We start from the raw sequence: 19,965 nt of genomic DNA, 5'->3' as shown, positions 1-19,965 counted from the left end.
AAGAAAGTTAACATTTTCACATTCAACCAGATTTATTACATTGATTAGAGAGATTATTTTATTTACATATTAGACAGTTATAGTATAAAATCCAGTCATTAAAGCTCACTGTGTTTTATCCCCCCCTCAACCTTGTCTGTCCTGCAACAAACTGTACCAAGTGCTATTTTTATCAAATCAATTTCATTCAATTCTGTACTTCAGTGAGACGGTCAAAGGTCAAAGCAGGTGTTTGTCAAGCTCATCAGTCCTATTCCAGCCAAGCTCCTCTGGCCCCAGTGGCAGTGACGTGACAGACCTCTACATCAGCCCCCAGTCTCTGTAGCTCATCCAGCCAGATCTGTTGCTTCTGGGACAGTTTGTCGCTAGGGCCCTTCACCTCCACCAACTGGAACAATAGAATATGATAGAATTCATAGAATAGAATAGAGAGTTTGTCGCTAAGCCCCTCTACCTCTCATCAACATGTCATCATGGGACAAATAGATAGACCTTCTAGTCATCTCAAATAAATGTGTTTAATTCCACAGCCCCAGGCAGGCCTAGACAGTCCTGTGAGCTCACCTTGTAGGTGTTGTTGGATGTGTTCCACACCACTAGGTCAGGCAGTCCTGCTCGACAGTGTCTGTAGTCCTTGGCCATCCTAGTGATCATCCCTCCCAGAAACGATCCACCCAGACAAGACACGAGACTCTGCAAAGAGAGGAGACCACAGAGGGTTAGACCAGCTCAGTAGCATTACAGTAGCCAGGTAAACAGCACTTTGTTCAATGTGACAGCAGGTTAGTTTAACCAGGCTACAATTACATGAGATTTACCATAACACAATAACCATGTTACTAACACATCGTTATACATGGAGGTGAAATCATAGCATAGGCTTTATAATGACTAATCTGAAAGTCAATATTTATTAAACTTAGCAGACGCTTTTCAACTTTAAAGTAAAGGGAGTTATTTGTCACAGATGCTATTGCGGATGTAGCGAAATGGTTGCGTTTCCAGCTCCAACAGTGTAGTAATATCTAACAATTCACACAATCTAAAAGTAAAAGAATGGAATTAAGGGATATATAAATTATAGGATGAGCAATTTCGGACTGGCATAGACTAAAATACAGTAGAATAAGAATACACTATATACACATATGAGATGAGTAAAGCAAAAATATGTAAACATTATTAGAGTGACTAGTGTTCCATTACTAAAGAGGCCAGTGAACCCACAACCTTGGCGTTGCTAGCACCGAAGCTACTTTTACCAACTGAACCACACTGGTCCACGTGGTAAGTCAATGACAAACAAGACTGTCTGTACCGACAATGCGTCATCCAATCGGTTTTGAAGTGAGCCTTAACTGTGGTTACCTGTGCTCGACAATGCATCATCCAATCGGTTTTGAAGTGAGCCTTAACTGTGGTTACCTGTGCTCGACAATGCGTCATCCAATCGGTTTTGAAGTGAGCCTTAACTGTGCTTACCTGTGCCCGCTGCAGGGATGCGAAGCGCTCCCAGTTGACCAGTGAACACACTCTCCCCTCCTGATTGGTCCAGGCCTCGGCCATCAGGTTGTGCAGCGTCTCAATGGACGCCTCACAGAGCACCTGCACACGCGTCTCTATCGCCTCCCTCCGGTTCCCATAGAAACAGTCTGTGAAGAGGTCCAGTGGGCAGGGCTAGGAGAGGAACAAGAGGGACGAGAACATATCAATATATGCCTAGTAGCAGACACTTTTATCCACAGAGTCTGAGGGCATGTAGGTGGGGGCATGTAGTGAGGGCATGTAGGTTAAGGTATACGTGAGCCTTGTGGGAATTGAACTGACAACCTTGGCGTCGTTACTGACACACTTCAACCAACTGAACCACAAAAAAAGGACAGGTTGAGCATGTTAACCTGGTAGGGATTCCGGAAGACATCTGGAATACCCTCCATGAAAATGACGTCCCATAACAGAAGACCAAACAGAGTGGAAAACGTGGAGCCTTCTCCATGGATCCCTATAGATAACCAAGAGAAGTTTCAGTCAAACTTCACTTCCATCCATGTGGTAAGGAAGCATTTCACGGTAAAGTCTACACCCAAATAAAATTGTATTAGTCACATGCGCCAAATACAACAGGTGAAGACCTTACAGTGAAATGCTTACTTAACTAACAATGCAGTTAAAAAAAATATATAAGAATAAGAAATAAAAGTATCAAATAATTAAAGAGCAGCAGTAAAATAACAATAGCGAGGCTATATACAGGGGGGGTACCGGCACAGAGTCAATGTGCGGGGGCACCAGTTAGTTTAGGTAATATGTACATGTAGGTAGAGGTATTAAAGTGACTATGCATAGATAATAACAGAGAGTAGCAGCAGTGTAAAAGAGGAGGGGGGGGGGGGGGGGGGGCAATGCAAATAGTCTGTGACAAATACAATTACATTTGATTACATTTCTAAGTACAGGTTCATGTGACAACAGGAGAACTTTACTGAACTTGCTGTTTTCAATCGTTTTTTACTGTGAGAGCTCTGGTTTATATGTTAAATGCACTTAAAACATGAAAACTTGACGATTTAAAAGAAGCAAAAAAAAAAAGGAAACTATAAAAGAAGTGAAGCAGAAGACCTTGGTCAAAGCCTTGCCGACGGTAGTGTGCCAGTGACAGCTCTTCCACAGAACACATGACAGTGGAGTATCCTCCCTCTGCCCCCTCCTCAGCAGGCATGAGGAACACATTCTTCCCTGTCCCCCCCTCGTGGGGGAAGAGCTGCCCTCGGATAGTGACCTAGTAGACACAAACACACAGACATAAACAAAAACACACAGACACAAAAACACACCGACACAATAGCACACAGACACAATAGCACACACAAAACAAGTCTGATTTTTATTTAACTTGTTCTCAACTAGCCTACCTGGTTAAATAAAGGTGGAATAAAAAAATAAACTGGGAAAGTCAGTTAAGAACAAATTCTTATTCAGAATGGACGGCCTACACCGGCCAAACCCTAACCCGGACGCCACTGGGGCCAATTGCGCACCGCCCTATGGGACTCCCAATCACGGCTGGTTGTGATACATCCTGGAATCAAACCAGGGTGTCTGTAGTGACGCCTCTAGCAGTGCCTTAGACGGCTGCACCACTCGGGAGCCCCTTAAAACTGCTTGATGTTTAGGAAGTCAAAAAGACATCATCAGTGATGTAATGAAGCATAAACTCAAGTAAACCCAGTTTACTCTCCTTTATATTTTGGGAATATAATTGACCCACCTCTTATCTAACGTTTTAGTTTTTTTTTTGCATTAGCGTTTACTTAACTTGATAACAAAGATTGTCATCTCGATCATCGCTTATAATTTATCCATCTCTAAATATAATGTATATTTCATCAGTGACAGAAGTGACTCACATGAGTGACGTCGTTGATGTGGATGGTGGGCAGGTCACTGAGTACAGGGTGGTAATTCTTGTAGCTGGGGGATTCCTTCATCCTATTGGCTCTCTGGTGGAGTGAAAGCTGGTGGCCCGTCCTCACCAAGGGGTCAGCGAGACCGTCTCTGATGGCGCTGATAGCCTGGGATTGATACATGGGGAATTTCAATTCAATTAATGCTAATTACTGCTAGGACACAGACAAAAAGACACACGTTTAATAAATACCACGTATAACAACAGTGCAAAGTGAAATCCAGACAAACATTAACAAAGTGTCCATAAATTCAGGAAGAAACATGGGACAAAGTACTTCAGAGACGGTGTGGTTGACTGACCTGTTCAGGTAGTTTGAGGTTGACTGATCTGTTCAGGTAGTTTGAGGTTGACTGACCTGTTCAGGTAGTTTGAGGTTGACTGATCTGTTCAGGTAGTTTCAGGTGCAGCTGGAGGTTGAGTGGCTGACTGATCTGTTCAGGTAGTTTGAGGTTGACTGACCTGTTCAGGTAGTTTGAGGTGCTGCTGGAGGTTGAGTGGCTGACTGATCTGTTCAGGTAGTTTGAGGTTGACTGATCTGTTCAGGTAGTTTGAGGTTGACTGACCTGTTCAGGTAGTTTGAGGTTGACTGATCTGTTCAGGTAGTTTCAGGTGCAGCTGGAGGCTGAGTGGCTGACTGATCTGTTCAGGTAGTTTGAGGTTGACTGACCTGTTCATGTAGTTTGAGGTTGGGCTAGAGGTTGACTGACCTGTTCAGGTAGTTTGAGGTGCTGCTGGAGATTGAGTGCCAGTCTGTCCCACCATCGCCCCCTGCTGTCTGGACAGTAGACTGACTGGGCCAATAGGGAGCGCAGCTCCTTCACCGCTTCCTGGAACACAACCAATCTGAATCAATACATTACACTACACACTGCTGTGTGTGTGTGTGTATATATATATATATATATGTGTGTATCTTGGTATATGAATGTGACTGTGTGTGTGTGTATATCTTGGTATATGAATGTGAGTGTGTGTGTGTGTGTGTGTATATCTTGGTATATTTTTTATTTCTTTATTTAACCTTTATTTAACCAGGTAGGCAAGTTGAGAACAAGTTCTCATTTACAATTGCGACCTGGCCAAGATAAAGCAGGCAGTTTGACACATACAACAACACAGAGTTACACATGGAGTAAAACAAACATATAGTAGAAAAATAAGTCTATATACAAAGTGAGCAAATGAGGTGAGATAAGGGAGGTAAAGACAAAAAATGGCCATGGTGGCGAAGTAAATACAATATAGCAAGTAAAACACTGGAATGGTAGATTTGCAGTAGAAGAAAATGCAAAGTAGAAATAGAAATAATTGGGTGCAAAGGAGCAAAATAAATAAATAAATGTAGTAGGGGAAGAGGTAGTTGTTTGGGCTAAATTAATAGATGGGCTATGTACAGGTGCAGTAATCTGTGAGCTGCTCTGACAGCTGGTGCTTAAAGCTAGTGAGGGAGATAAGTGTTTCCAGTTTTAGAGATTTTTGTAGTTCGTTCCAGTCATTGGCAGCAGAGAACTGGAAGGAGAGGCGGACAAAGGAGGAATTGGCTTTGGGGGTGACCAGAGAGATATACCTGTTGGAGCGCGTGCTACAGTTGGGTGCTGCTATGGTGACCAGCGAGCTGAGATAAGGGGGAACTTTACCTAGCAGGGTCTTGTAGATGACCTGGAGCCAGTGGGTTTGGCGACGAGTATGAAGCGAGGGCCAGCCAACGAGCGCGTACAGGTCGCAGTGGTGGGTAGTATATGGGGCTTTGGTGACAAAACGGACGGCACTGTGATAGACTGCATCCAATTTATTGAGTAGGGTATTGGAGGCTATTTTGTAAATGACATCGCCGAAGTCGAGGATCGGTAGGATGGTCAGTTTTACGAGGGTATGTTTGGCAGCATGAGTGAAAGATGCTTTGTTGCGAAATAGGAAGCCAATTCTAGATTTAACTTTGGATTGGAGATGCTTAATGTGAGTCTGGAAGGAGAATTTACAGTCTAACCAGACACCTAGGTATTTGTAGTTGTCCACATATTCTAAGTCAGAACCATCCAGAGTAGTGATGCTGGACGGGCGGGCAGGTGCAGGCAGCGATCGGTTGAAGAACATGCATTTAGTTTTACTTGTATTTAAGAGCAGTTGGAGGCCACGGAAGGAGAGTTGTATGGCATTGAAGCTCGTCTGGAGGGTAGTTAACACAGTGTCCAAAGATGGGCCAGAAGTATACAGAATGGTGTCGTCTGCGTAGAGGTGGATCAGACTCACCAACAGCAAGAGCGACATCATTGATGTATACAGAGAAAAGAGTCAGCCCAAGAATTGAACGCTGTGGCACCCCCATAGAGACTGCCAGAGGCCCGGACAACAGGCCCTCCGATTTGACACACTGAACTCTATCAGAGTAGTAATTGGTGAACCAGGCGAGGCAATCATTTGAGAAACCAAGGCTATTGAGTCTGCCGATGAGGATGTGGTGATTGACAGATTCGAAAGCCTTGGCCAGGTCAATGAATACGGCAGCACAGTATTGTTTCTTATCGATGGCGGTTAAGATATCATTTAGGACCTTGAGCGTGGCAGAGGTGCACCCATGACCAGCTCTGAAACCAGATTGCATAGCGGAGAAGGTGCGGTGGGATTCGAAATGGTCGGTAATCTGTTGACTTGGCTTTCGAAGACTTTAGAAAGGCAGGGTAGGATAGATATACAGTGCCTTGCGAAAGTATTCGGCCCCCTTGAACTTTTCGACCTTTTGCCACATTTCAGGCTTCAAACATAAAGATATAAAACTGTATTTTTTTGTGAAGAATCAACAACAAGTGGGACACAATTATGAAGTGGAACGAAATTTATTGGATATTTCAAACTTTTTTAACAAATAAAAAACTGAAAAATTGGCCGTGCAAAATTATTCAGCCCCCTTAAGTTAATACTTTGTAGCGCCACCTTTTGCTGCGATTACAGCTGTAAGTCGCTTGGGGTATGTCTCTATCAGTTTTGCACATCGAGAGACTGAAATTTTTGCCCATTCCTCCTTGCAAAACAGCTCGAGCTCAGTGAGGTTGGATGGAGAGCGTTTGTGAACAGCAGTTTTCAGTTCTTTCCACAGATTCTCGATTGGATTCAGGTCTGGACTTTGACTTGGCCATTCTAACACCTGGATATGTTTATTTGTGAACCATTCCATTGTAGATTTTGCTTTATGTTTTGGATCATTGTCTTGTTGGAAGACAAATCTCCGTCCCAGTCTCAGGTCTTTTGCAGACTCCATCAGGTTTTCTTCCAGAATGGTCCTGTATTTGGCTCCATCCATCTTCCCATCAATTTTAACCATCTTCCCTGCCCCTGCTGAAGAAAAGCAGGCCCAAACCATGATGCTGCCACCACCATGTTTGACAGTGGGGATGGTGTGTTCAGGGTGATGAGCTGTGTTGCTTTTACGCCAAACATAACGTTTTGCATTGTTGCCAAAAAGTTCGATTTTGGTTTCATCTGACCAGAGCACCTTCTTCCACATGTTTGGTGTGTCTCCCAGGTGGCTAGTGGCAAACTTTAAACGACACTTTTTATGGATATCTTTAAGAAATGGCTTTCTTCTTGCCACTCTTCCATAAAGGCCAGATTTGTGCAGTATACGACTGATTGTTGTCCTATGGACAGAGTCTCCCACCTCAGCTGTAGATCTCTGCAGTTCATCCAGAGTGATCATGGGCCTCTTGGCTGCATCTCTAATCAGTCTTCTCCTTGTATGAGTTGAAAGTTTAGAGGGACGGCCGGGTCTTCGTAGATTTGCCGTGGTCTGATACTCCTTCCATTTCAATATTATCGCTTGCACAGTGCTCCATGGGATGTTTAAAGCTTGGGAAATCTTTTTGTATCCAAATCCGGCTTTAAACTTCTCCACAACAGTATCTCAGACCTGCCTGGTGTGTTCCTTGTTCTTCATGATGCTCTCTGCTCTTTAAACGGACCTCTGAGACTATCACAGAGCAGGTGCATTTATACGAAGACTTGATTACACACAGGTGGATTCTATTTATCATCATTAGTCATTTAGGTCAACATTGGATCATTCAGAGATCCTCACTGAACTTCTGGAGAGAGTTTGCTGCACTGAAAGTAAAGGGGCTGAATAATTTTGCACGCCCAATTTTTCAGTTTTTTATTTGTTAAAAAAGTTTGAAATATCCAATAAATTTCGTTCCACTTCATGATTGTGTCCCACTTGTTGTTGATTCTTCACAAAAAATTACAGTTGTATATCTTTATGTTTGAAGCCTGAAATGTGGCAAAAGGTCGAAAAGTTCAAGGGGGCCGCATACTTTCGCAAGGCACTGTAGGTCTGTAGCAGTTTGGGTCAAGAGTGTCCCCCCCCCCCCCTTTGAAGAGGGGGATGACCGCAGCTGCTTTCCAATCTTTGGGAATCTCAGACGACACGAAAGTGAGGTTGAACAGGCTAGTAATAGGGGTTGCAACAATTTTGGCAGATCATTTTAGAAAGAAAGGGTCCAGATTGTCTAGCCCGGCTGATTTGTAGGGGTCCAGATTTTGCAGCTCTTTCAGAACATCAGCTACCTGGATTTGGGAGAAGGAGAAATGGCGAAGGCTTGGGCGAGTTGCTGTGGGGGGTCCGGTGCTGTTGACCGGAGTAGGGGTAGCCAGGTGGAAAGCATGGCCAGCCGTAGAAAAATGCTTATTGAAATTCTCAATTATAGTGGATTTATCGGTGGTGACAGAGTTTCCTATCCTCAGTGCAGTGGGCAGCTGGGAGGAGGTGCTCTTATTCTCCATGGACTTTACAGTGTCCCAGAACTTTTTTGAGTTTGTGTTGCAGGAAGCAAATTTCTGCTTGAAAAAGCTAGTCTTGGCTTTTATAACTGCCTGTGTATATTGGTTTCTAACTTCCCCGAAAAGTTGCATATCACGGGGGCTGTTTGATGCTAATGCAGAACGCCACAGGATGTTTTTGTGTTGGTTAAGGGCAGTCAGGTCTGGAGAGAACCAAGGGCTATATCTGTTCCTGGTTCTACATTTCTTGATATGAATGTGTGTGTGTGTGTGTGTGTGTGTGTATGTATATCTTGGTATATGAATGTGTGTGTATATGAATGTGTGTGTGCATATCTTGAAAAATGAATGTGCGTGTGTATATGAATGTGTGTGTATATCTTGGTATATGAATGTGTGTGTGTGTATATGAATGTGTGTGTGTATATCTTGGTATATGAATGTGTGTGTGTGTGTGTGTGTGTGTGTGTATGAATGTGTGTGTGTGTGTGTGTGTGTGTGTATGAATGTGTGTGTGTATACTGTAACAGCACCTGTTTGCCACATAATACACACGCAGCTCTTGCTCCTTACCTTCTTGATCTCCAGAACTTTCCACAACTAGTCAAATTTATTCCACACACCTGACTTCCCCTTTACCTCCTGAGCAACCAGTAAAACATTCCCCCGTTTCGAGTCACGTCCTCTGCATCCATTTTACTGTCACATGTGTTCCGGTGTTCAGTTAGTTATAACCACTTTATTAATGTGATTATGATATGCTATAAGGTCAGGCCCTATTGGTCACGTGCATTCGATGCACACGTGTCACATAAAGAGAGCAAGGGTTGAGGGAATATTTTCCTAAATAAATTAGGGAATTCTGTAAACAGAACTTTTCAATGAGAAATGGCTGTAATTATGTTGCAGTTCAGCAACACGGACAGTGTCATAGACACTGCTGATGTTCTGTGGTGGTCGCTGCAGCAGAGACAGTGTGATAAACACTGTTGATGTTCTGTGGTGGTCGCTGCAGCAGAGACAGCGTGATACACACTGTTGATGTTCTGTGGTGGTCACTGCAGCAGAGACAGTGTGATAAACACTGTGGATGTTGTATGGTGGTCGCTGTAGCAGAGACAGCGTGATACACACTGCGGATGTTGTATGGTGGTCGCTGCAGCAGAGACAGTGTGATAAACACTGTTGATGTTCTGTGGTGGTCACTGCAGCAGAGACAGTGTGATAAACACTGTTGATGTTCTGTGGTGGTCACTGCAGCAGAGACAGTGTGATAAACACTGTGGATGTTGTATGGTGGTCGCTGCAGCAGAGACAGCGTGATACACACTGGATGTTCTGTGGTGGTCGCTGCAGCAGAGATAGTGTGATACACACTGTGGATGTTCTGTGGTGGTCGCTGCAGCAGAGACAGTGTGATAAACACTGTTGATGTTCTGTAGTGGTCGCTGCAGCAGAGACAGCGTGATAAACACTGTTGATGTTCTGTGGTGGTCGCTGCAGCAGAGACAGCGTGATAAACACTGTTGATGTTCTGTGGTGGTCGCTGCAGCAGAGACAGTGTGATAAACACTGTGGATGTTGTATGGTGGTCGCTGCAGCAGAGACAGCGTGATACACACTGTGGATGTTCTGTGGTGGTCGCTGCAGCAGAGATAGTGTGATACACACTGTGGATGTTCTGTGGTGGTCGCTGCAGCAGAGACAGTGTGATAAACACTGTTGATGTTCTGTAGTGGTCGCTGCAGCAGAGACAGCGTGATAAACACTGTTGATGTTCTGTGGTGGTCGCTGCAGCAGAGACAGCGTGATAAACACTGTTGATGTTCTGTGGTGGTCGCTGCAGCAGAGACAGTGTGATACACGCTGTGGATGTTCTGTGCTGGTCGCTGCAGCAGAGGCAGTGTGATAAACACTGCTGATGTTCTGTGGTGGTCGCTGCAGCAGAGACAGTGTGATACACACTGTTGATGTTCTGTGGTGGTCGCTGCAGCAGAGACAGCGTGATAAACACTGCTGATGTTCTGTGGTGGTCGCTGCAGCAGAGACAGTGTGATAAACACTGCTGATGTTCTGTGGTGGTCACTGCAGCAGAGACAGTGTGATAAACACTGCTGATGTTCTGTGGTGGTCGCTGCAGCAGAGACAGTGTGATAAACACTGCTGATGTTCTGTGGTGGTCGCTGCAGCAGAGACCGTGTGATAAACACTGCTGATGTTCTGTGGTGGTCGCTGCAGCAGGGAGGACAGAGAGACAACGGGTCACCAAGTCCCTCGCTGTCGTTTTTTCTTTTTTCACACAGCGCAGCAAGTCTGAGTCCGGCCCGGCACAATCAAATCAATTGCGGTCGGATTCCCTCTAGTCATCGGTGTGTATTAATTATTTCATCAAACAGCGCACTTGAAGCATCAGACAAGGTCAGTGCATAAAGTTGATTTGATTAAAACACATAGGATGTGTATATATATGGAACAATACAGGTTGGTCGATAGAACAGACCATTATATATATATTTTTTGTCTGGGACAGTCCTAGTGTGTATCGAGGTATATGATGTGTGTGTCTGCACCCACCTTGTAGCAACGTAGTCTCTGTAGTACTTCTACTCCCCTGGACAGGATGCGTGTGTAGGCCCACCCTGTGGTGAAACAGCGCAGGAACACTGGCAGCGCTTCCTGGTGGCTACACACACACACACACACACACACTTTAGGTTTGGCTGGCTTATGGCTGTCGACCAATGTCAATGATAACGTTGCTTATCAAGCGATTATTGTGTGTGTGTGTGTGTGTGTGTGTGTGTGTGTGTGTGGGGGGGAGGAGGTTTGCATTTGGCTGTGCAGGCCAATATGAGATCCGCATGGCCACATATCAAAGATTGACAAACAGGGATGCATATGCCGCTAGTGGTCCCCACCTGAGGTCGTACGTCTTGCTCATCTCCTGCCAGGTCGTCTTGGCTGCAGTGTAAAGTGCCAGAGCGTCCTCCCAGTGGCCTGTCTGCATGGCTGTAATCACCTCTTGCAGCGCTCGCATCGCCGCCTCATACCTGACACAACAGGACAGAGAGGCGCTGAATCCAACGACACAATCAAATCAACGTTTATCGGTCGCGTACACCGTTTTTTTTTGCAGACGTTATCACCAGTGTTGTTTCCAGCTCCCAAAAATGAAGCAATATCTAGCGACACAATAACAATACACGCAATCTAAAAGTTAAAAAGAACAAAGACATTAAGACAGAAATATTAGAAGTCTAGGACCCAGAGTCAGAGTGAGAGTATGAATACAGCTACACCAAGTTGGACAAAATATTAGGAACATATAGCAGTTGTTATCCCTCATTGATGCCACCTGTTCAATCCACTTCAATCAGTGTAGATGAAGGGGAGGAGACAGGTTAATGAAGGACTTATAATCCTTGAGACTACTGAAACATGGATTGTGTGTGTGTGCTATTCAGAAGGTGAATGGACAAGACAAAAGATTTAAGTGCCTTTGAACAGGGTATGGTAGTAGGTGCCAGGCGCACCGGTTTGAGTGTGTCAAGAACTGCAACGCTGCTGGGTTTTTCACACTCAACAGTTTCCCGTGTGTATCAAGAATGGTCCACCACCTAAAGGACATCCAGCCAACTTGACACAACTGTGGGGAAGCATTGGAGTCAACATGGGCCAGCATCCCTGCGGGAACGCTTTTAACACCTTGTAGAGGCCATGCCCTGACTAATTGAGGCAACTCAATATTAGGAAAGTGTTCCTAATGTTTTGACACTCAGTTTAAACGTTAATGGTGAATATAGACAGAAGGGACAGTATATATGAATTGAAGAGTTATGTACAGCAGTAGTTATATAGGATGGTTTATATAGACAGTATATGATTAGAAAAATGATGTATGGATAGCATTAGTTATAAAGGATGTGTGTATGGTCAGTATATATGAAAAGAAGAGTTATGTACAGCAGTAATTATATAGGATGGGCCTTGACTATTTAGTTATTACCGACGCGGTAACAAACCTCACAAACCCAAACTGTTCACACTCCTCTTGTTGGCGGAGAGAACATTTTTGCAGTTTTAAAGTTAATGTCCTGCAATTCTACACATTTTGCATTGGGCAGAGATTTTTGTTTGTTTGCCGTTTTAAAAGCTAATTTCCTGCAATTCTGATATGATATCAGGGATCGAAGCGAGTACATTTTTTAAAATAATTGTCATCAGGACCCGCGGTCCGTATTGACCCTGTTTTGGGTGCGAATCAGGACCGCGTTCCGCCAGTTGAGCATGGACGAGCCATAACTAGAATACAGTATATACAGTGCCATCAGAAAGTAATCACATCCCTTGACACATTTTGTTGTGTTTCAAAGTGGGACTAAAATAGATTTAATTGTCATTGTCAACAATCTACACAAAATACTGTAACGTCAAAGCAGAAGAAAAATTCTATCATAAAAAAATTATAATAATAATAATAATTTAATCTAACACAAATATATGTTGATTAGATGAGTAGTCCACCCACTGAGTCAATACATGTTAGGGCTCCTGAGTGGCGCTGCGGTCTAAGGCACTGCATCTCAGTGCTTGAGACGTCACTACAGACACCTTGGTTCGAATCAAGGCTGTATCACAACTGGCTGTGATTTGGAGTCCCATAGGGCGGCACACAATTGGCCTAGCGTCGTCCGATTTGGCCGGTGTAGGCCGTCATTGTAAATAAGAATTTGTTCTTAAAGGTTAAATGTAAAAAAGAATGTAAATAACAAAAATGTTAGAAGCACCTTTGGCAGTGATTACACCTGTGTCTTTCTGGCTAAGTCTCTAAGAGCTTTACACACCTGGATTGTGCAAATGTACCTATTATTCTTCTCAGAATTCCTCAAGTTCTGTCGAATTGGTTATGAACAACCATTTTCAGGTCTTGCCATCGATTTTCAAGCAGATTTAAATAAAAACTGTGGCGCTATCTATCCACGGTTTGGTTTGAATAAGTTTGACGACCCGCAACCTTTCCCAGTCCACGTGATCAAAACAGTCTTGAAGGATAGATTCCGATTGGTCAGACCAATGTTGAACGGTCCTTACCACGGGTGCTTCCTGCTTAAGTTTCTGCCTATTGGCGGGGAGGAGCAGGGTGGAGGCGTTGTCTGATTTGCCAAAGGGAGGGCAGAGGATGACCTTGCAGTCGTCCCTGAAAGGAGAGTAACAACAGTTTTCCTCAGATTTCCTTTATTAAAGTCCCCAGCTACAATAGTCCCCGGCCTCAGGATATGTGGTTTCCAGTTTGCAGCCTCAGTTCCTCAGTCCCTTGAGAGCCGTCACAGTGTCAGCTTGGGAGGGGGGGGGGGGGGGGAATTTACACGGCAGTAACAATAACCAAAGAAAATTATCTCTGAAGGTAATGCAGTCGGCATTTGATGGTGAGGTATTCCAGATCAGGAGAACAAAAGGACTTCCGTTACCACAATCACACCGTGAGTTGTTAATCATAATCATATCCCTCCACCTGTTTTTCCCCAGAGTTCTTTCTTGCTGTCCGAGCGATGAACTGAGAACCCCGCTGGCCGTGTGGATGGGGATAATTTATCCACAGAGAGCCATGATTCCGTAAAACAGAGTATGTTACCGTCCCTTGTGTCTCTCTGAAAGAAGATCCTCGCCCTAAGCTCATCTACTTTGATGTTCAGAGACTGAATGTTAGCGAGTAATATACACGGAAGCGGTGGATGGTTTGCTCGCCACCTGAGCCTGACTAGGACCCCACTTCTCTGGCGTCGACGTTTTGCCTCAGAGAATCCAAAACAAAGGATCAGTCAGGGTCAGGGAAAGGAACATTTCTGGTGTGTGACCGCCAATCTAATGTCCAAAAAGTTATTTTGGGCTGTAGGTAATAATACTAGAAATGTTCTGAGCAAATAATGTAAGAAACACAACGACAACAACAGAAATACTGCAAAGCTGGCTAGGAGCTGGAAACAGGGTGACTGTCGTTTCGGAGCCATCTTGTTAATATTGGCAGAATGTGTGCCAGAGTCTGGACTAATGGTAGCGCTGCTGATTACGGACTACATATCCGCCTGGTGTCTAGAGCTTTCATGTCTGTGTGTGCCCCTTCTACATGCATCTCCCTCTCTCTCCTTTCCGATCTTTAAGCAATAAGGCATAAAAAACCCAGGGATTATTGTAAGAATAACAAAGGACTAAGGGCTGTCCTTATGCACGACGGGAAGCGGAGTACGGTGGAGATGGCAACAACAACAAAAATGGCACAATTGTTGCAAAGATCAGAGAGGCGGGCAGCAATGTTTATACAAATGAAAAATTATGTCTAGATATTTTTTTCCGGGTGACATGAAGTTCATGAATTGCCTGGCCTGGGCTGTGGGACAGTGGACGTGCATTGAACTGTTAACAGGCATTACCTGGGGATTGTCGTGAATAAGTCCCTGCTATCAATCAATCAGCATCTAGGACCCAAACATCCCATTTTATAATAACACTTAGATAGCCTATGGAACGCACACCTAAATAAACATTTGAGGTTGATCAATCAGTGTCCACAGCACTGACCAATGAGATCTGACCCAAATACACTGTAAATCTATACTCTAACCTGATAAGATCTTCTCTATCCAGGAACAGTTTGGCTCTGCGCTGTATGGTGTAGTCAGGGAAGGCCAGTCGGCCAGAGTTGACCAGTAGGATGGTGTAGAGCTGACCCTGACCCCCTCCGGCCGTCTCCTCCTCCTCCAGACCATCTGTCAGGGAGAAGAGGAGGAGGACGCGAGAGAACACAGCCCTGGGGCCGCGATGCAGACGTACACAGGAACCAGCTAGCTGCTTTGCCCTGGAGAGGAGAGATAATTAGTGTAGGAGTGTGCCTGAGGACGGTTGTGTGTTTAAGGCAGATGACCTCGTCACATATGCAATCCCCTGCCTGCGTAGGAACGAATGCCTGTCCCAATGTAATGCCCTTCTGTACACTTTATCCCATTCCGTCAGTCACCCATTCCGTCAGTCACCCATTCCGTCAGTCACCCATTCCGTCAGTCACCCATTCCGTCAGTCACCCATTCCGTCAGTCACCCATTCCGTCAGTCTCCCATTCCGTCAGTCACCCATTCCGTCAGTCTCCCATTCCGTCAGTCACCCATTCCGTCAGTCACCCATTCCGTCAGTCACCCATTCCGTCAGTCACCCATTCCGTCAGTCACCCATTCCGTCAGTCACCCATTCCGTCAGTCTCCCATTCCATCAATCTCCCATTCACTAATGTCTATCCCTTTCAATTAAAATAAAATAAAAGGCAAGCAGAAAAAAGGGTGGGACATATTGCTGTGAATGACTCTAGAATATGTCACTAGAGTCCCTCCCTTCTCACCTCTTTAGTATGACAGTCCCAATGTTGTTCTGTCCAGGGGCCAGGGCGAACAGAGACCTCTGTCTGCTCAGCTTCAGGAGTCCCTCCACCAGCTGATGTTTCTGGGTACCAGACCCAGGGCCCCCCAGGTGGAACGTCTTAGCCAGGCTCCGGAGCTCCGGGGCGGGCAGCAGGTCCAGCACCTCCTCCAGATCTTGGAGGTCACTGTCTGGAAAACAGTTGAGGATGTTGGGCATTGGATGGTAGGGGTTGGTTAGGGTTGAACATTTGAGTGACTTCCCACTGTTAGCGTGACAGAGTGGAAATTCAACCCTCCGCACCATTAACACAACACACTCAAGAAGCACAGTCAATACTGACTCAGTAAAGACCTGTCTGCATCCAGGGCTTTCAGCACCTCTAGATCCCAGGAAGGCAGTAGCAATGCACTTAGCCATCCACTACATTAGCATTTAGCATAATACCATTCAAGACCTTTCAACAATTAGCATTTAGCATAATACCATTCAAGACCTTTCAACAATTAGCATTTAGCATAATACCATTCAAGACCTTTCAACAATTAGCAGAATACCATTCAAGACCTTTCAACAATTAGCATAATACCATTCAAGACCTTTCAACAATTAGTATTTAGCATAATACCATTCAAGACCTTTCAACAATTAGCATTTAGCATAATACCATTGAAGTCCACTCATTCAACTGTTGGTAGGAAGCCTCCTTTCACCAGGTCCTGAACTACAAGTCCTAGATCAGCCTAGTGTTAGCATAACACCATTCAAGTCCATTCAACAGTTAGCATGTAGCATAAAACAATTCCAGTCCAATCAATTCACCTGTCTGTAGGAAACCTCCTTCCACCAGCTCCTGAGCTACAGGTCCCAGGTCAGTGCTAATCTCATTATAGTTTAGCTTGTTGACCTGGAGCCACTTCAGTTTCCTCTGGAACAGTCTCACATACAGCTTCTGTCCTGTCACTGAGAGGAAGGAAAGGCAAATTAGCAAGACTGGTTGATGATAAAATAGTAGTAAAAATGCTAAACGTGTACTACTACATGTAATTCTATTGTACATTGTGATTTTATATTATCTTGTGTTATAAATCATGTATGTTCAAAAAACACATTTGCAGAACACTTTCCTGTAGCCCTTATGTATGCATTCATAAAGCCCTTATAACAGCTATATAAAACATAACATTTGTCATAGACAGTCATGTTCTATTCTACACACCTGACAGACGCTCAAAGCCATGTATGGCTGAAAGGTCTAGTTGATTGAACAGCATCCTATCATCTTCATTCTCCAGAACTGCCTCTAGCACGGTCAGGAAGTTACCCAGGTAGTATGGTAACCGTGGTGACTCTGAATCTTGCTCATCAGTTCTTCTGTCTGTGTCAGGCTCTGTCAGCTGATCACTGCTACCAGTCACTGTGGATTCTTCTTCTTCTCCTTCTTCTTCCTCTAGTTTTACTTTTCTTCTCTGACGCTCCTCCTCAGGCACCTCTGAGCTGCTCTTCAAACGAGTGTCACAGTTACCAGTTGAAGATTCTTCTGTTCCGTGTTGCTTATCACCATCAGCTGTTGTTGTTGTTGACGTAAGGAGTTGGTTTCTAGTGAGGTCATCATCTGGTTCTTCACCATCTCTCTTCTCACATCTGCCTTTCTTGCTGCGAGTAGACATCCTCTGTGTTTTAACAGAGACCTCTGCTCTCCCTCCTTTCTTCCTCTTGTTCAGTCTGGATGGAGCACAGGACAGAGGTCGCGGGGCCATAGAAACTACCGGAGACAATGATTCTAATTTAGATTCAGATTCTAAACATTCTAAGGTTTCTTCTCTGCTTTCTACCTGAGGTCTGCCCAGTGATATAGTACTGTGACTTTCCACTGTGACATTTGTTGTCTCTGTGTCCATTAAGCATGTTGTCTGGTCACCAAATCCCTGAGGGAGGTGGTTCTCCTTCTGAGAGCTGCTCAGCTCCTCAGACCTTCTGTCTTTCTCTGGGGACTCCTGGATGGTGATGATGTCATCGACCTGCGACTGTAGGTCCTCAGGGGACTTCAGCCTCTGCTTCAGGCCCCTCCTGGAGAGCTTAGAGGACAGCCTGCTACCTATGTCAATGGGCCTGACTACAGTCTTACTGCTCATCTCTCTGGTGTTTACCTGCTGAGAAGAAGCACCAGACTTTTTAAAGTACGGGCTGGTGTTGACCTCTCGCTGAGGCTTTTCCTCCTTCGCAGAGGAAGGCCCTGTGTCTGGATCATGGACCTTACTGGCCTTCCTGGAAGGAGAGCGAGACGATGCCAGCTTTGTTGTAGTAACAATGTTACAGGCTGAAGCAGTATCAATGGACGCACCATCTTCCCTCTGAAAGTTCTGACACTGTGAGTCAATGTGTTGGTTTATCCTGAACCGTGGCACAAGCTGACCACACAGAGGACATGGAAGTCTAGGTGGCGGGGCGTTGTTGAAGAATGATGAGATGGAGGCTGTACCAGGACATGCATTGGCACTCTTCTTACCATCTTTACTACTGACATATCCTTTTCTCTTTGTTACTGAGAGGCTTCTCTGTTTGCGTTTGTTTCCTTTCTCTGCCATGGTGTTTCAACTGTTGTTGTTTTCACGTTTTGTCTACAAAAACAGGGGCTGATATTCTATTATGTAGCTATCTTGACAGTAACTTGCAAATGTAGGTCCACCACCAATCTGTAAAGTGAGAGAGGCAAAGATTACAGTTCACATAGCTGAGGAACGCTTAACTCTGTTCTCTTATATCGAGGCAGAGTTGAGTTTTGATAACCGGTCGCGGGATTTGATAGCAATAACACTGAGTTACCCACCATCAGTCGATTCTTGTAAAAAAATAAAAAAATAAATCACATCTGAAAACGGTTACCTGTACCTAAATTTGTCCTGTTCAACTGCCGTTCTTCCGCAGGGTGGTGAAATTCATTTTTTTAAATAAAAACCTATCGAATACCACCACCGAATTTCTCCTCATTTGTGTTGCTGGTACTAACGTTACGTAAACGGAGATTCAATTCGCTCATTCGCGTTAAGTTAAGCGACACAAATAAAAAGTCAATATTAGGAAGGTGTTCCTAATGTTTGGTATACTCCGAGTATTTCTGTAATGGGACAGTGAGAGAAACCTACTTGCTGAACATTGTTGTCATAAAGACTACACTAACACCATATATCATTTAGAACAATGTCACATCATAAACGTATAATTCCTTCACATTGTAGCTCAACCACTCACCAGTGTCACCAGTGGCGTTCACCGCAGATCGTTCATCTAGAATGGGCAATGCGTGGCTGAGCTAGCGAACTATGATATAGAAACGGTCATACTTGTAATGCATTGCGTTATAATATAATTATTTTTGAGTTTTAGATGAGAAATGAAGCTCTTTGAGTATCCGGTGTGTTATCGTTACAGAACAGCCGGGTTCGCGCGCAACGCTAGAGCAATCGAGAAAGGATGTTTAGCAGACTCAAGTAGTAGATGACAAATTCATAGATTTAGTGGATTTTCATATATTGGTGAAAAGGGAGGTAATTGTGTGCTTTCACAAAATAGTAATAATAACACAACATAAAACACTTTAAAATATGAATTGTTAAGACTCTTATTAATTAAGATAATAGGCCTATGAGGTGTATATAGCCTACCACTTCTATAGAAATAAATGCAGCATCAACTGCACATAAAAAATAAATGAATAGACAATGCATTGACTACCTGGAAAAATGTATTGTGTTTTTAAGACCCCAATAAAACAAATCTGTGTGCTTTTTTTTGTTGCTATAGGCCACTCACTTTGACTCTGTCAAGGATGTATGTATAATCTCATGTGGCACAAAGGATCATTTTTATTGACATCAGATGGACCAGACCATTTCATCGGGGTGCTGCCCGCACGTACTGAGGAGAGAATAGAGCCTGCATGGGGTATTCTTTACACATGTTCCAGGGCTACTTGCCCCTGGCTTCCAAATTCACCATATTCCGGGGTTTCTAAGGCAAATCTCTGATCGGGACATAGGCAATAATTTCAAAGGAGCTAAGATCCTATCATCAGTCGATGCTGGTAAGTCGGATATCAGCCTATATTGTTTTGATTAGGAAGCTTAAACAGAAAGAGATCAGTAGCATATTCAGTTTGCAACTCTATATCTGAGATCCTTATTATAAAGATATGGTCCTAATGGCACATAGGAATCATGGCACACACCACCAGCCTAATTAGCCTATAACACCCAACCAGCGTGATGCAGTCTCAATGAGAAATCATTCAAATCAAGGTCGATGTTAATTGTGCTTAT

At 44.2% G+C, this 19,965-nt stretch overlaps 1 protein-coding gene across 2 annotated transcripts; it reads right to left on the bottom strand.

The window, feature by feature from the left end:
* Positions 1 to 7: 7 nt before the first annotated feature.
* fan1 (FANCD2 and FANCI associated nuclease 1) lies at positions 8 to 19,100 on the bottom strand. Of its 2 annotated transcripts, none has more exons than XM_014170263.3 (14): positions 18,899 to 19,100; positions 16,866 to 18,342; positions 16,469 to 16,609; positions 15,630 to 15,837; positions 14,862 to 15,095; positions 11,161 to 11,292; positions 10,817 to 10,925; positions 4,177 to 4,296; positions 3,408 to 3,572; positions 2,620 to 2,779; positions 1,899 to 2,002; positions 1,483 to 1,677; positions 565 to 693; positions 8 to 388 (listed from the first exon to the last, which is right to left on the bottom strand). In XM_014170263.3, the coding sequence occupies exons 2-14, from the start codon at positions 18,232 to 18,234 to the stop codon at positions 251 to 253; spliced, it is 3,204 nt and encodes a 1,067-aa protein (XP_014025738.2). In that variant the 5' UTR covers positions 18,235 to 18,342; positions 18,899 to 19,100; the 3' UTR covers positions 8 to 250. The 2 variants fall into 2 exon arrangements, with proteins under 2 accessions (XP_014025738.2, XP_014025736.2); XM_014170261.3 differs by lacking the exon at positions 18,899 to 19,100 and adding an exon at positions 18,539 to 18,869.
* Positions 19,101 to 19,965: the final 865 nt, after the last annotated feature.

The sequence above is a fragment of the Salmo salar genome, chromosome 23, assembly GCF_965601325.2.
Source record: "Salmo salar chromosome 23, fSalSal1, whole genome shotgun sequence".
In the NCBI taxonomy this organism is placed as follows: domain Eukaryota; kingdom Metazoa; phylum Chordata; class Actinopteri; order Salmoniformes; family Salmonidae; genus Salmo; species Salmo salar.
This window is presented reverse-complemented; position numbering and strand designations above follow the sequence as displayed.